The sequence below is a fragment of the Pinus tabuliformis genome, chromosome 3_2, assembly GCF_031772625.1.
Source record: "Pinus tabuliformis cultivar Carrire ecotype Pingquan chromosome 3_2, CPIR1, whole genome shotgun sequence".
Taxonomy (NCBI): domain Eukaryota; kingdom Viridiplantae; phylum Streptophyta; class Pinopsida; order Pinales; family Pinaceae; genus Pinus; species Pinus tabuliformis.
In genome coordinates, this window is record NC_142302.1 from 51,767,067 (window position 1) to 51,783,467 (window position 16,401).

A 16,401-nucleotide genomic window follows, 5' to 3' on the forward strand; every position below is an offset into this window, starting at 1 on the left:
GATGCCATAGAGAAGGGTAGGATCAACCCCATAACAAATATCGAAGAGATAGATCCAGTCATCGAAGGAAGAGGAACAACCATTTGCCGACTAGAAACACTACAAAGAGAATGAGGATCGCTCGGCTAGGGATGAACCCAAGCCGCCACTGCAAAGAATTGCAACATCATTTGAAGCTCAGTTACTTGTCAAATTTGAAATAAAAATTGTTTTTGAATTTTTCAATTGAAGGGTAAGGAAACTTTTCATCATATGTTTTACCTGTCATTATTTTTATAGTTTTTTTCTTTATTAATGATTTTTTTTTTTTTTTTTTTTTTTATATCATAACATTTAAATAATAATAATGTTAACAATATTTTTTTTTCCCCTAGGAAAAAGTCGTAATTTTATTCATATAGATAAAATTACATTTTGTAGATGCATGATGCATATTCAGATAGCTGTTCCTGTAAAGCCAGGCAGCAAACAGAGTAAATGAAAATCACAAAATTGCAAATAATTGTTCCTGTTGTGACAGGAAACTACCAGATATAGAGAAAAGGAAAAGGAATTAAACTTTTCTGCCCTTCTTCTTCTCCACTCGTCGCCAACCACCAGTGTCGGGAGTGGGTGTAATGATGGCAAGCTGATTTTCCATGGTGATTAGTTGGAGTTCTTTGTTAGATTCGGAGCCCTCTGAACCATGTGTTCTTTTGATGCCATTGATTTCCATTTGTGGCTCTCGTTGCAGATCTAAAATGTGAGTCCCTGTATGTGTAGCTGGAGCGTTCTCCTCCTGAGTAAATGTCTGTCTCATTGGAGTATCGGGTTCTGTCTGATTCTATGTAGGCTCCACGTGTGTGTCTTCTTCTTCCACTGGTTCAGTGTGCTGCCAGCCTTTGGGCTTTTTTTGCTGATTCTTGGTTCTCCTGGTGTCCTTCCGAGCAAAAGGGCAGTCATATTGAAGGTGCCCTGTTTGCATACATCCCCTGCACCGGAACGCTGTGTTCTCATAGTCGAGCTGTTGTATCCATTGTGAGTTATTGAAGTTCAACGTGATGTGGTTAGGGAGCCCTTGACTCAGGTCCACTTCTACACATATTCTAGCAAAAGTAAATATTCCCCTGATAACTCTATCTTCGTCCGTTTTTAGGAATTTCCCCAGGGAGTCCCCAATGGCAGCTAATACTTTGTGATGCCAAAAGTGTAGGGGGATACCATGTAGCCTCACCCATACAGGCATCGTTGAAACCTTCATTGTATTAGCGTCGAAATCAGCAAACCAGGGGGTAAGGAAGAGGCCAGCACTGCCCCAGAACCAAGGCCCCTGATTGATAATGCTGTCTCGTTCTTGTTCTGAGTTAAATCTGACCATGAAGTAACCTTTGGGACAAAGGTATATTTCACAGCTTGATGTCCATGTTGTCTAGATCCATTGGTGCAAGGCATCTGATTTTGGCCAGAAGCCATTAAATCTGCAAATAACTGCACATTTACATAAATCAGAATGCAAACTAGTTACCTCTGGCATAGCGACTTGTAGCGTTGGTGATTCTGGCCTTTGTTCAACAATGTAGGGTCCAGGGGCCTCTGATGGTGGTGCTTCTTTATTTTTCATTTTTTCTTTTCCTTTCACAGCATCCCGAAAGGAACCTGTATTTTTAGAGCTGGTTCCAGTGCTCCCGCCACGCAGCCTGAGGTTTAAGATAATGGTTGAATCTTTAGTAATGCCGTATTGCTGGAGAGTTTGTTTGTCCTGCAAACTGTATCCTGCAAATATAAGATTTTGGTGTTGTGCTGGGGTTCCAAGATATCCCTGGATTTCCTTTTTTAAACCCTGAATGCTCATTCTCTGACTGATCCGCATGCAGAGGTGTTTGCCCTCTGTTGATTTGATGAAGATCTGGACCAGATCGGCCTCCATACTGAGTGGATCGGTCTTGTGGGGTTCTCGTTTTGCTGGATCGAGCCAATCGGGAGGAAGTGGCAGCATATTTTGTTCAACCCTCATCTCCGTGGCCATATCCAGCCCGTTCTCAACGCCCTTAACTTTTTGCCCGAGTATAACAGGTTGTATTTGTAGATCTGGGCGATGGCGAGTTATTTCGTCCTCTGCATATTCGGTTTTACCCTGAGTCCGATGCCCCCAAGCTTGGACTTCGAATAAACCATTTGTGGGCTGCCAGGAAACGAGAGATCGCGCCCATAGCTTTCCGAGAGGGGGTCGAGGGGTGGACTGCCGGCTCTTTTTTCCTTCAGCGCAGGCAATACTTCCTGGCCATGGCGTATTCCTCGCCGGGGAGATCGCAACTACCCATCGTTTGGCTCCAAGGCCGGCATCAGTCCTCTCAGATCGAAGACCACCGCTTCCATAATCCCTTAGCAGACCGGATGGGTGCAGAGGAGACGTCAACCACAGTTCTTTCCACCATGCGCAGTCATCTCTGCTTTGTCAGACTGGTTCACCCTCGCATGGTAGCTCAGATACCCAGATCTGTGTATGATCAAGTTGTGTTGAAGCGAAGCACCCAGGGTTTTGAGGAAGAAAACCCAGATCCACCATGAAAATGTCGGCCTGCTCCATGAGGGGAGATATTTCCTTCTGCTGTTGAAATCTTTGATCCGATCCATGTGTATCCTTTCCAGCAGTGAAATCGGTAGAGGAACAAAACGATGGGTCGAAATTTGAGATCCCAGCAACCAGACGCCAAGCAGATCCGGGGCCTGGCTGATCTCTGGGGCCGACGGCGGCATAGCTTGTTCGTTCTGAAACCCTAGGTGCTGCACGAAGACCCGCCATCCTCCCTAATAATGTTAACAATTATTCTCCATATCATGATATTTAGAAAAAAAAGAAATATTATCATATGTATACAATAGAATCCTATTGTTATGGAGATTATGTATCCATGTATCACCAAATTATATCTTAGTAGTGGACATGGAAGATCAAAAGCTTTAGTTGTGGTGAATCCTTTTGCTGCTCACAGAGGAGAAACAATTCCAAGTGGAATCACCTTTAATTTGAATTAATTCCCCATCCTCTTGATCCTTGGATTTACAAATGGTACCTACCAATCCTCTATGGATCCACTTGTAGATCTTCTCACTTCCTACTCTACTTTTCCTTATTTCACTTGCTTGCATTTACTACTTGCTCTACCTGTTTTCACTTATGGATACTACCTACAAGTGTTATTTATGCCTATTTATTATTAATAAGGAATCATACATGCATTCCTTATTATGAAAAAATATGATTCCTTATTATCACAATTTTAATGTTAAATAAGTAGTATTCAATCATTTTTGTTGGCAAAAAATAATGTTATTTGTATGTTCTTTTGTAGATGGTGTCTTGCATCATAGTGCACATGTGCACTAATAATTTAGAAAGGTACACATACTCTACCCCGTTTAGATTTGACCATATGAATTTTTAAAAGAAAACACATGTTTCTAACCTTTAAACATATTCAAAGTATATAAAAATAAAAAAATATGATAAATCATAGTACTTTTTTTTTCCCATAGGAAAGAACTGCGCTGATCAACCCCGAAGGGGATCAGGCCCCGCTGCCTACTAGCTGAGCCTAACCCTAAGGGCGTCAAGGAGAATTGACCTTGTGACCTCCCAATCGGCGAGGTACTTTAACAACGGGGATTCGACCAGTTGAGCTAACTCTTGGGGCTATAAATCATAATACTTAATTTACTAAATTATTTAAAATTTATTTTTATATTTTTAGTCATTTAAAAATGATCTAATGCAGGTATGATTCCTTATTATCATAATAGATCGCGAAGCTAAGATGCCAATGTCCCTAGAACCAGAAGAGATGAAGGAGATCCAAGATAAAGGAAGTTGGAAGACCGTAGAGAAAAAAAAGAAAGCTACAACACCAATCTCGCCAAGAAAGACGAGGAGCCAGATAATTAAAGACTAAGAACATTATAGGTCCGATAGACCAATTTGGTCTCAGTGGACGTTAACCACCACCATCATCATCATCATAAATTCAATGCTAAATAAGTAATATTCATTCATTTTTGTTGACAAAAAATAATTTTATTTTTATGTTCTTTTGTAAATGGTGTCCTGCATCATAATGCACATGTGCACTAATCATTAGGCCACATGTGCACTACTCATTAGGCCTATAATTCTTATGACAAAATATTTTTGTAAGTTATATTTCTTTTATATAAAATTGTGTTGTTGGGGGATTTAAATAGTTTTTGTTGTTTTTTTCTTTATTAGAGGTTACAATGATATCCATAAAATTATACTATATTTTGATTTCTTTTAAAAAACTCATTGTAATTGTTTGAATGATTGGGCCAGTTACTTGTAAGAAAGGAAAACAATTTCATTGTATAACAATGACATCGATGAGATGAAAGAGTAAATGGTCCTATTGAGTTCCTTTGATATGATTTATATAATGACTGTAAATGGTTCTATTAAATGCCTATAGGATTACTATATAGATTTCAATACTAGTGAGGTAGTGCCATCTACGTGTACTTGTCCAAGTGTACTTGGATTTCTTGTTTGTAGATAAGATTCTTCGGTTGAAGTCTAAGGTAACACAATACAAGGTGAGATAACCATTGGGTCTCTCTCTCTCTCTATATATATATATATATATATATATAAGTGGTTCTATTAAATTTCTATATTATTACTATATAGATTGTAATCTCTCTCTCTCTCTCTCTCTCTCTCTCTCTCTCTCTCTCGATATATATATATATATATATATATATAAAATAATATAAGTGGTTCTTTATATATATATATATATATATATATATATATATATATATATATATATATATATATATATATATATCTATATATATATATATATATATATATATATATATATATATATATATATATATATATCTATATATATATATATATATATATATATATAAGTGGTTCTTTATATATATATATATAGATAATATAAGTGGTTCTATTAAATATCTATATTATTACTATATAGATTGTAATACTAGTGAGGTAGTGCCATCTACGTGTACTTGCCCAAGTATACTTGGATTTCTTGTTTGTAGATAAGATTCTTCGGTTGCAGTCTACATAATGTAACACAATAGAAGGTGTGATGTGTGGAACATATATAAAAGTTAAAATTATTTTTCATTTTCATATGAAAAGAATAGTGTATGTATATATATATATACATATATATATATATATATATATATATATATATATATATATATATATATATCGAGAGAGAGAGAGAGAGAGAGAGAGAGAGAGAGAGAGAGAGAGAGCCCCAATGGTTATCTCAAGTGTTCTAGAGCTAGACATGAAGTTCTTTGATATTTTTGCTAGTTGTTGTTGATCACAAGTTCAACTCTCTTTAACTCCTTTTCGGTGAGGCTGTGTAATCAGGGCCAATGGTTTACCCAAATTACCATCCATGAAATGTGGGGAAGTAATTTGAGGTTATATACATATATTTTTGGGGTCCCTCGACCATCTTGACCCTTTGGAAGATTATTTTGTGGGCAATATTGAAAATGTTGGGTTTGTGGATGTCCTCCCAACAAAACTCCTCCCCACTTGGACAATGTTGTCACTGCGACTAACACCCTCCAAAATGCTTCCTACATCCAAATTTTGGAGCCTCCTTATGGTCATGCCATCTTTCATTTCAATTCATTAAGGTTGTGCTCAGTCATGTTGTTCAACTGTTGAAGTCTCTCTTTAGTAATTCTAAATTTTGGATTAATTTCTTTCACATGACCAACTCTTGATGTTTTCATAAGCACATTGCTTCTAAGCAAGGCTATCCTTGCAAGTCAAACATTGCATAATCCTTGATGACAATGACTGCGTAGTCCCTAATGACAATGACTACGTAGTATCTAGAGATGGTGATTGTGAAATCCTTGATGACAGTGCTTGCAAAATCCTTGTGGACATTTCTTGCACAGTCCTTGATGCCAAAGATAGAGATTGTGTAATCCTTAGGGATAATGATAGTGTAAGGGCATCCTTTGCAAATGGTGATTTCACACTCTTTGTTGATAGTGAGAATGTACTTCTTCAAGTTAGTCAATTCACTCTTGGCTCCTAGTTTCTTGACATGCACTAATGCACTCACCAATCTTAACCCTAGTTGCATGTCTTCTCTCCCTGTATAAATAGTTCATTCTAGAGCTCATTTTTATATTCATCTTTCACTCTTGATCTCTATGCACTATATAAATATAAGGAGCATTCACTCACTCATGGTTTCAAATACCCCATCTTCTCGGTGAGTTTCTTAACTATAACTTTTTCTTTTAGAGGTATCACATTTTCTTTCTTTTGTTATTACATGTGTCATTTTTTCTTGCTCTATATTTTGCAAGTGTCGTTTTTTCTTGCTTTCATTATTACATGTGTCACTTGTGTTTTCTTTATGTTTTCATGTGTCACTTTTGATTATTTTCACACATCTTAAATAGAACCATGGCACCCATTCTAGAGGCAACTCCAACACACTCCCCTGCACTAGTTGATGCTATTTATAATGAGAATATGTGTTGGACACATTCCCAGGGCATAGTGCACCTTTTGGTTGTAGTCAACACTTGTGTTGCCACTTGTATTTTAAGTGTCACAATATTACGTTTTAATTGTTGCACTCAGAAACAAGTGTCACTTTGTTGTCGTTTCAAGGTATGCATGTTAATTTTGAGTACTATGCATTTGTATTTTATGATATACATATGTGTGATCCTTCTTTGGGACTTGTTTGGATGTCTTTCTCTCTCTTGTTCCACTAATCCCAAACTTAGCCATTTTGGAGCTATTCTTTGCCCACATGTACAATTTGTAAACAGCCTGAGCATCTACCAAGTGATGATTTTTTTGCACTCTAAAGCCTCAATGTTGAGACCTTTACCTTCCGGACTTGCCACTATACTCATCTCCAGGACAACCTCCTGCAACTGAGCATTGAGTAACTTCATAGCACAATGAATTAACTCTTGTTTCTTACGTCTGCCTTATGTGCAATGCTCTAATCAAACCTTCCTCCAATTGCACATTGAGTATTTCAAGTGAGTATTAAGGTTGTCTCTTGGCCTCTACAGTGCTCAACTACGCAATCCCAGAATCTCCTTCTCAATCACTACGCATTGCGTAGTCACAGTGCATAGGCTTGTCACCCTTGTCTCCTGAAGTGCTCAACTGCACAATTCCTTGATCAAATCTTGCATCTGCTAAGCACTGCACATTTATAGTGGATAGTGGGGTCATCCCCTGCATTGCTCAACTATGAAATCCTTGGCTTACCTTCCTTGAGTATTGCGTACTGCACATTCTAAGTGAGAAAGCATGTCAATCTCATCCTTTGCACTTGCTCACTGTGCAATGTCTTGATGAAATTTCCATTTATTTCATATTTAAAAATCCCAGTGGAAAACATGGTCATTCCGTGGCTCCCTATAGTGGAAACCTATGAAATTCCTAGGCCCCTCCTCTTAGTCCTTGCACAATATCCCATCACAATCAACACCTTGCATGAATAGGATAGAACAAGTGATTTTAGGACTGATATTGTCTTGTCATGAGTGAAATTCGTCTGTAGGTGCTATCATTTTTTCATGGAAGGATTATGCTCAAGGAGGTCATCAAGTAGAGGTTACGAGAAGGAAACTTGTGTTGGTGACACACAAAGGTTCTATCATGCAGGGGTAAAAGAATCTTGAACCAAGACAAAGAGATGGCAACTAATGTTGACTTAGAAGGTTCCAACACCTATCTAGACTCTATGGAGGGTGAAGACGAAATACAAGCAAGACCTGTCATGAAAAATTTGAACTCGTAGTAGGAAAGAGAAGAACTTGACATCGATACAATGTAGTCTTATGTTACAGTTGCCAAACCATGTCTTCTCAAAGTGTCACTACAAAAGTCTTATGTTGTCCATTTATTTTTCCATAATTTGTCAAATGTAATTTTGTATTTTCAAAAAATGACATAATGTAAAATGTGTGGAAGCCCAAGGGTCACACATGGAATGTGAAAATTCACTAGAAATTCCTAGAGTTGTGTAGAAGCTCAAAGGTCATATAGAAGTTCGAAAGGTCACATGGAAGATAAAGAGTCATGAGGAAGGTCAAGAGTCACAAGGGGGGTGAAGAGTCACCTCATTTTCTATAAATACACCCTTATAGCTCAAGCAAGTGGATTTTTCACCTTGGCTTATCTAGTTTGGCATATGAGAGAAGATCATTCTTTGGAGGAGCAAGTAGTGGCTTAACGTTCCACTATTGGAGATAGTGTTGCATCATTGTATATGTGTATCTTGGAACTTTCACTTAATATTTGAAGCTCTTGGAGCCGACACTTTCATGCATATATATGAATGTTGTAAGACTATTATTTCATTGTATTTGGTGTATGTTTGTGTTTATACATTTAATGAAAATGAACTATTATGTTGGCTTTACTATGAATCTTGTCGAATTTGCATTGTTACTTTCTTTTATGATCATTGTTATATTGTGAACTAATTTGCAGGTTAATCAACGATCCTTTCTATTCTCTTGTATATATCTTTTAGGATAATACTATTAATTTTATTCTAGAGGCTCACTCTTTCTTTCCCACCTGTTAAAGTACCTTATATACATTGCAGTTGTATGCTTCACATTGTCAACTTACTTTCTGATCTCAAAATTTGTGTATAATATCTTATGTTGATAATTGCAGCCAAGGAAAATCTCTAAGAATAATAGTGGTCGGGCCTATTATCTAAATGAGGCCCCTAGTCCAAACAATGTGAGGTCTAGTTGGGACTTCATACTGGGGTGACCCCTAGTTTTGGAAAACTTTCAACACTGTCAACAGACAAATAATAGGATTGGTCTTGCCTACATCAGGGAGAGACTTGAATACTTCCTTATTTTGGAAAATATTCAAGACCAAAATTTTCAAATTCAATGATGGGTTTTTTCTATAGGAGTGTTGGATCATGATCCAATCATTCTAGACATGAAACATGGGTCTCATAAGACTCTGGGGCCCTTCAATGGAACCCTACCTCGCTTGATCACCCATCCCTAATTGAAAAATCAAGGAGGTTTGTCTATAATCTTGCCATGGGATCAACTCCTCCGATACAATTCGAGGAGAACTTTAAAAAGGTTAAAAAAACTATCTCTTAGTGGGAAAAGGAGAAAAAAATCTATGATATGTGACCATTCCTCTCTATTATATGAGCAATTCGCTAAACAAAAATCCCTAGAAGGGAAAAGATGGGTACTTATTTTGGAAAATAGAATGAATGGTACTTAAAGAGAATAGAACTTGGGCTTCAGGAAGGGGATGAGAATACAAAAGTTTTCCATAAATTATAAAATCATTAGAAATCCACAAATACTATATGGGAAATCCATAAGGTTGGTAGCAAAAAAAAAACTTCTTTAAAGGACATTTTTGAGGAAGATATTTCATATTTCAAGAACATTTTCAAAAAGCCTAGAAGATAAAAAATTGACAAGATCCTCCAAATGGCTACTTTTGTTATGCTCTTGACCCGCGAGAAATATAGAATACCAGAAATACAAAGAAATATAGCCCATAACACCGAATTATCACATGAAATGAGAAAAACTGCAAAGTATTTTATTATTCAGAAATAGATTCAATGTTCACTTGCCTCTTCGAGGGGGCAACCTCCAGCAGTGCAGATCTCAATTGCAATAATAATTGATGATATTTCCCTTACTAACTATGACTATTTATAGCTAAATGACATCCAAAACTCTACCTACAAGTGGTCCCTTGCATAACATGGGTTACCCACTTTATTTATTAACTATGGCCCGTTTACAAATAACTGTGGTCCCTTTTCTCTAATGCGGGTCAACCACTTACAATTATTAATGTTGGCTTTATTGACTCTTTAACTAACTATGACTTTGACTCAGCCCATTGGTCTTATTACATAAATAAAGGGGTTAGGTTTGGACCCTAACATGCCCTCCCCCACCAAAAGCAACATTTTCCTCAATGTTGAAGCTGCGGAAATTGTTGAAGAATAGTGGTTGGCTCCCAGGCCACATCTTCTTGAGAGGTGTCTTTCCACTTGATGAGGACTTCCTTGATCGTGCATTCATGGAGATGTCTTTCACGAGTATCGAGGGCTTGTTCTAGTCGGAGCCAAAGTGAGCCTTCCTCATCCAATTCGGGTAGACTTGTTTTAACTCTGCAATTGTTCCCCACCACTTTCTTGAGGCATGATACATGGAAGAACAAATGGATTTTTGAAGTAGGTGGCAAGGCCAGTTTGTAGGTGACTTCTCCTATGTGTTGAAGTATCTGATAAGGTCCATATAATTTTGGTGCTAGTTTCTGGCAACCCTTTTCTTTGAGAGATGTTTGACTATATGGTTGGAGAGGAATACCTGTTCCCTTTCTTGAAATGCATGCTCAGAACAATGTTGGTATTCATGTTGCTTCATTTGGTTCTGAGCTTGATGTAGATTATCTTTGAGATGAGCTATCATGGCGACATGGTTCTATAGGAGTTGATCAACTGCCTATACTTTAGAACATCCAGGGATATAAGAAATAGGTGAAGGTGGGAGTTTTCCATACACTGCCTCATATGGAGTCATATTGGTGGCTTCATGATAGTTAGTATTATACCACCATTCAGCTAAAGATAGCCACTGTACCCATTGATGTTGCTTTTCTGAAGTGAAACACCATAGATATGTCTCGAAACATTTGTTGACTAATTTTGTTTGACCGTCAGTTTGGGAATGATAGGCTGTACTTAATTGGAGTTGTGTGCCCTATAGCTTGAAAATTTCTTACCAAAATTTGCTGGTAAAAGTGGGGTTGTGATTAGATACAATGGAAGTCGGCATGCCATGTAGTTTGAAGATCTTGTCCAAGAAAACTTGAGCCACCAAAGTGGGGGTAAATGGGTGTGGTAGAGTGAAAAAATGAGCATATTTAGAAAGTTAGTCCATAACCACCATGATGACTGATTTGTTTCCTGACTTTGGGAGACCCATGATGGAATCCATGGAAAGATATGTTTAGATAGAGGCAGGGTGTGGAAATGGTTGTAAGGTTCCTAGTAACTTGACTGTTTCCCCTATGTTACGTTGGCACATATTTCATTTAGCTACAAAAGTAAGAATGCCATTTTTCATGCTAGCCCGAAAGAAACAACGACATGTGCGAGCATAAGTCTTATGAAAGCCTAGATGTCCTGCAATTGCAGATGAGTGCAACTTGTCCAAGATGCGGGTTTTGAGGGTGGATGTCAGTGATATAACTACTTGATCCTTGTAGTGAAGAATCTCATCCTTCCAAGAGTAGTCGACTGAAGAATTAGGATCTTCTCTCAAGTTATTAATGAGTTGGGAAAGAGAGGGGTGGGATAAGCATTCCTTGTGAGCCTCTTCAATCCAATCTGGTATGGGTAGAGATATTGATAGCAAGGTGCTCTCATCCTCAAATTGGCACAATAAAGCATCAACTACTACATTGTCACACCCTTTCTTGTAAGTTATCTCATAATCATATCGCAAAATTTTTGCAAGCCATTTATTTTGTTGTGGTGATCATAGACGTTGCTCTAGAAAATATTTTAGGCTTTAATGGTCCATGCAGATTTGGAAACATCGCCCCAACAAGTATGGACGCCAGGTGTTTACTGCATGTAAGACTACCATCATTTCTTTCTCATAAGTAGATTGACTCAGATGTTTCCCATTGATTTTTGGCTGGTGAAAGCCAATGGTCTACCTTCCCGCATTAATATAGCGCCAATACCGGTACCGGAAGCATCACATTCAATCACAAAAGATTTGGTGAAGTCTGGAAGGGCCAATATGAGAGTGGAGAACATGGCCTTTTTGAGAACCAAGAAGGCCTGTTGAGCTACATCATTCCAGATAAATGAGTTTTTCTTGAGAATATTAGTGATGGGTCTAGTAATGTGACCATAATTGCGAACAAATTTGCTATAGTATCTAGTGAGACCCAAGAATCCACTCAAACTCTTCAAGATTTTTGGTTGGGGCCAATATTGCATTTCCTGATCTTTATTGGATCAAACCTCACTCCTTCACGACCCATAATGTGTCCCAAATAATTGACTTCTTCCACGCCAAAAGAGCACTTGGATAATTTGACAAATAATTTGTGATCTCAGAGCAGTTGCAATATCTGGTCTACATGTTGAAGATGTTTGTCCCAAGTTATGTTGTAGATGAGAATGTCATCAAAGAATACCAAGACAAATTTTCGGAGATATGGTTTCAACAGGTGGTTCATGAGGCTTTGAAAAGTAGATGGAGCATTACAGAGACCAAATGGCATGACCAGGAACTCATAATGGCCTTCATGAGTTCACAAGGAAGTGTTGGGAATGTCTACTTCCTTCATGCATATTTGGTGACAGCCCGAGTGGAGATCCAACTTGGTAAAGAATTGAGCACCATACAGTTCATCAAGCAGATCATAAAAAACCAGAATAGGAAATTTTTCCTTGATAGTGATCTTGTTGAGGGCCTGAAAGTCTAGACACATGCGCCATTCTCCATCTTTCTTTAGAACCATGACCATTGGAGATGAATAAGGATTGATGTTGGGATGAATAACACCGACTTCTAGGAGTTCCTTGATGATTTTTTCAATTTCATTATTTTGGGAAAAAGGATATTGATATGGGCGGACATTAGGCGGTTGGGCCCTTGAGACCAAAGGGATGCTATGATCATGTTCACCCCTAGAGGGTGGAAGCTCTTTAGGTTTGTCAAAGACCCATTGGTGGTGATCTAAGACCTATTGCATCTCAGGATGAATATCAGGAGTAGTGGATTCAATGGCATGGATGGACTTAAATTAGGCGACTACTCCATGATGGCCCTTTTTTAAAAGCTTTGCCATTCGATGCGAGCTGATAATAGTAGGAGCACCTGCTTGGAGTCCCCTTAATGTATGAATTTGGTCATTTTTCTTAAAGCTCATATATAACTCCTAGAAATCCATTGTGATAGGGCCTAGTGTGCGAAGCCATTCAGCACCTAGGACAATGTCACAACCACCCATTTCAATAGCAAACATGTGCACCTTTAGGTGGTAGGCTCCCATCTGAAGCTTAATATTTTCACAATGAACTTCACATTTCATGGTCCCCCCATCAGCGATAAGGACTTGGAAATTAGATACTACCCACACAAAGTAATGAACAACTTTTGTGACTCTCTTATGGATAAAGTTATGAATGTTTCCACTATCAATCAATACCACTACTGGTCGATGTTTAATAAAGCCTCGAATTTTGACAGTCTGAGGCAAAGAAATTCCAGCCAAAGCATGTAGTGATATAATTGACTCATCTGGCATATCTATGGGATCATTATCAGTTTGGGTTTCCTCAACTTCACCCTCGGGCACCTCAATGGATGGAGCTTCCTCTGTTAAGCTATTATTAATAGCATCAATTTGAAAGAATTTTGGTTCCTTGCTTTTATGTCCAGGGGAGTACTTGCCATCACAGTAGTAGCAAAATCCTTGTTTTCTTCTTTCGTCCATTTCTGTTGGTGAGACCTTTTGAACCTTAAGTGTTTGGGTGGGGCACTGAGCATGGGTGGGACGCACCTTGGCGATGAAATTTGGATGATGGGACCGGGAATTTAAGGCGATTTACACATCTAAGGCCTTGTTGCATGTGTCCAACCAAGTATCTGGGTGGTGCATCTGGACATGGGCTTGGATGGATTCTTTTATGCCATTGATGAAACACTCCAAGTAGAATTCATCTCCTAGACCACTAGTTTTGATGGCCAATTGCTCAAAGGCTGCAATGTAGTCCTTTACTATACCTATTTGTTGAAGCTTAGTGAGATGGCCCAAAAAATTAGATTCCCAGTCAAAGTGATCACATATGGATTTTGAGAACATGTGCCAAGTTAATTTCCCTGGATAAAATTTCTTATGCCATTGCCACCATTTCCATCCCTCTTGGTCCAAGTAAAGGGCTCCCACATGTAGTTTAGTTTCATCTTCGCAAATGTCATTAAGGGAAAAAAAAATCTTCCATTTGTGCTACCCATACTGCAGGATTAGAGCCATCAAATTTGTATATTTCAAGCTTGGGTGTATAGGGGTTGGAATGATGGTGATTTCCATGGAAGTGAATGTGATGGCTAGATTCTCCTTCTAAGTGTGCATCAACACTAGGATCCTCCCGATGAGACTTTGTCATAAGTTCTATTAGTCGTGAGAGATTTGTGTTAATATTGTCCATATTGTTCTGGAATTATTCGAACCTTTTTTCAAGGTTGTCGATCCTCTCAGAAGCCATAACTTGAGATCTAGTACCTAACATTCACCACCTTGGTCAATTACTTAAGAGTAGTCTTCTTGGAAAGAGGGCAAGCTCGGAAGTCTAATGGCATGGGTCACTTGAAGTCACGTCACAATTTTTTTTGGGACCGATAGAAAATTGGGGGCTTACAACTGAATGGTATCATTGCGACCATCTTGTCGCCCTGAAGCTTATGCGCTAAGTCTCCTGCAAGTGTCCCAGGATGGTCTCATATTTTTATTTTTATTTTACTCTGAAAGGAGTTTTACTGCCTATTGATCAATAATGTAGTGATCAATTTCCAGAAAGCTTGATACTACCTAATGTACCTGTGAAAATTAGGCCTGGACTGTAGTAACATAACCCCAAGGTCTTGGTCCTGCCGAATGTGCCGCGAAAATCTAATCTGGACTATGGTGGCCAAAACCCTCACTGCACAAACAATCTGATCTGCAATGTGAAAACCCCAACTATTGAATCTGGGTTGTACTATGGCGACAAAACCCCAACTTTTGGATCTGATCTAGAAGATAAGGTAGAGGACGATCTTTAGATATCAGAGGGAACTATGGTCACAAACGAGTATCAGGTGATACAGATCGCTATATACGCAAGGGTTCAACAATACTCGGCCCAATATTTCAGGGCACTAATGAAGGAGGATCGACCATACCCTTAGCCATACTACCTGACTACCCTATTGTACGTGCGAGTAATCTCCTCGAGTGTTGTTCTTAGTGTATTATAGCAGCAAGACAACCGACACCTTATCGAAGGTTAGGTTTCAAGTGACCCTAGGGGGCTTTTGATATACCCGAGGGTACATGGAAGTGCAGTCCATGCACGATTCTATCTAATGTGCTAATACTCAAAGGGGTACCCACAGGGGTTACAAGGGAGTCCAACAAGCGTGCCCACCTCTTATAGTTCCTGCATGCATGCCTCCCAAATCTGCAGGTTTATGTGCTCAATGACAGATCCCGTGGTTTAAAGATGCCGAAACACGTCTCTAGAGGTATAATTGGCCCTAGAAAGTGCTATGATATCACTTTTTATGCTCTTGACCTGCAAGAAATCCATAATACCAGCAATACAAAGAAATATAGCCCAGAACATTGAATTATCACATGAAATGAGAAAAGCTGCAAAGTATTTTATTATTCAGAAACAAATTCAATGTTCACTTTCCTCTTCGAGGGGGAAACCTCCAGCAGAGCAGAGCTCAATTACAATAAGACTCAATGATATTTCCCTTACTAACTACGACTATTTATAGCTAAATGACATCCAAAACCCTAACTACTAGTGGTCCCTTGCATAATACGTGTTAACCACTTTATTTATTAACTATGGTCCGTTTATAACTAACTGTGGCCCCTTTTCTCTAATGCGGGTCAACCACTTACAATTATTAATGTGGGCTTTATTGACTCTCTAACTAACTATGATTCTGACTCGACCCATTGGGATTATTACATAAATAAAGGGGTTACAGTTGGACCCTAACAACTTTTTTCCTTTGTTTTATTAATGAAGATGAAAATGAAGAGCTCATGAAAGAAATTAAACCTGGGTTATATGTTTCTTTGTACAAATTTCAGAAGGATAAAAGCCCCAGTCCCAATAGTCTCTCCATATAATTATATCAGGCTTGTTTTGAATTTATTGGTGATGACTTATCAAGAGTGGTGGAATACTCTAGGAAAAATGGGAGGATGCTAGCCCCGTTTAACACCACTTTCATCACCCTCATACCAAAATCAGATAAGCATGTATATTTTGATTATTTTCGTCCCATATCTCTCTACAACTCTATTTACAAAATCATCTCCAAAATCATAGCCTCTTGATTAAAGCCAACCCTCTCCGAGCATATCTCTTTAGAAAATTTTGATTTTTTAAAGGAATGACAAATCCATGATGTAGTTAGCCTAGCTAAAGAGGGCCTTCACTCTATCCACACTCAAAAGAAAAAAGAAATCATATACAAAGTGGAATTTTCAAATGCCTTGAACAGAGTGGATTGGCTTTGCATCTAATTGATCCTCCT

The 16,401-nt window shown here is 38.4% G+C and overlaps 1 protein-coding gene across 1 annotated transcript; it reads right to left on the reverse strand.

The window, feature by feature from the left end:
* Positions 1 to 823: 823 nt before the first annotated feature.
* LOC149179755 (uncharacterized) lies at positions 824 to 1,240 on the reverse strand. Its single transcript, XM_089413640.1, has one exon. It carries the CDS (start codon positions 1,238 to 1,240, stop codon positions 824 to 826), a length of 417 nt encoding a protein of 138 aa, XP_089269766.1.
* Positions 1,241 to 16,401: the final 15,161 nt, after the last annotated feature.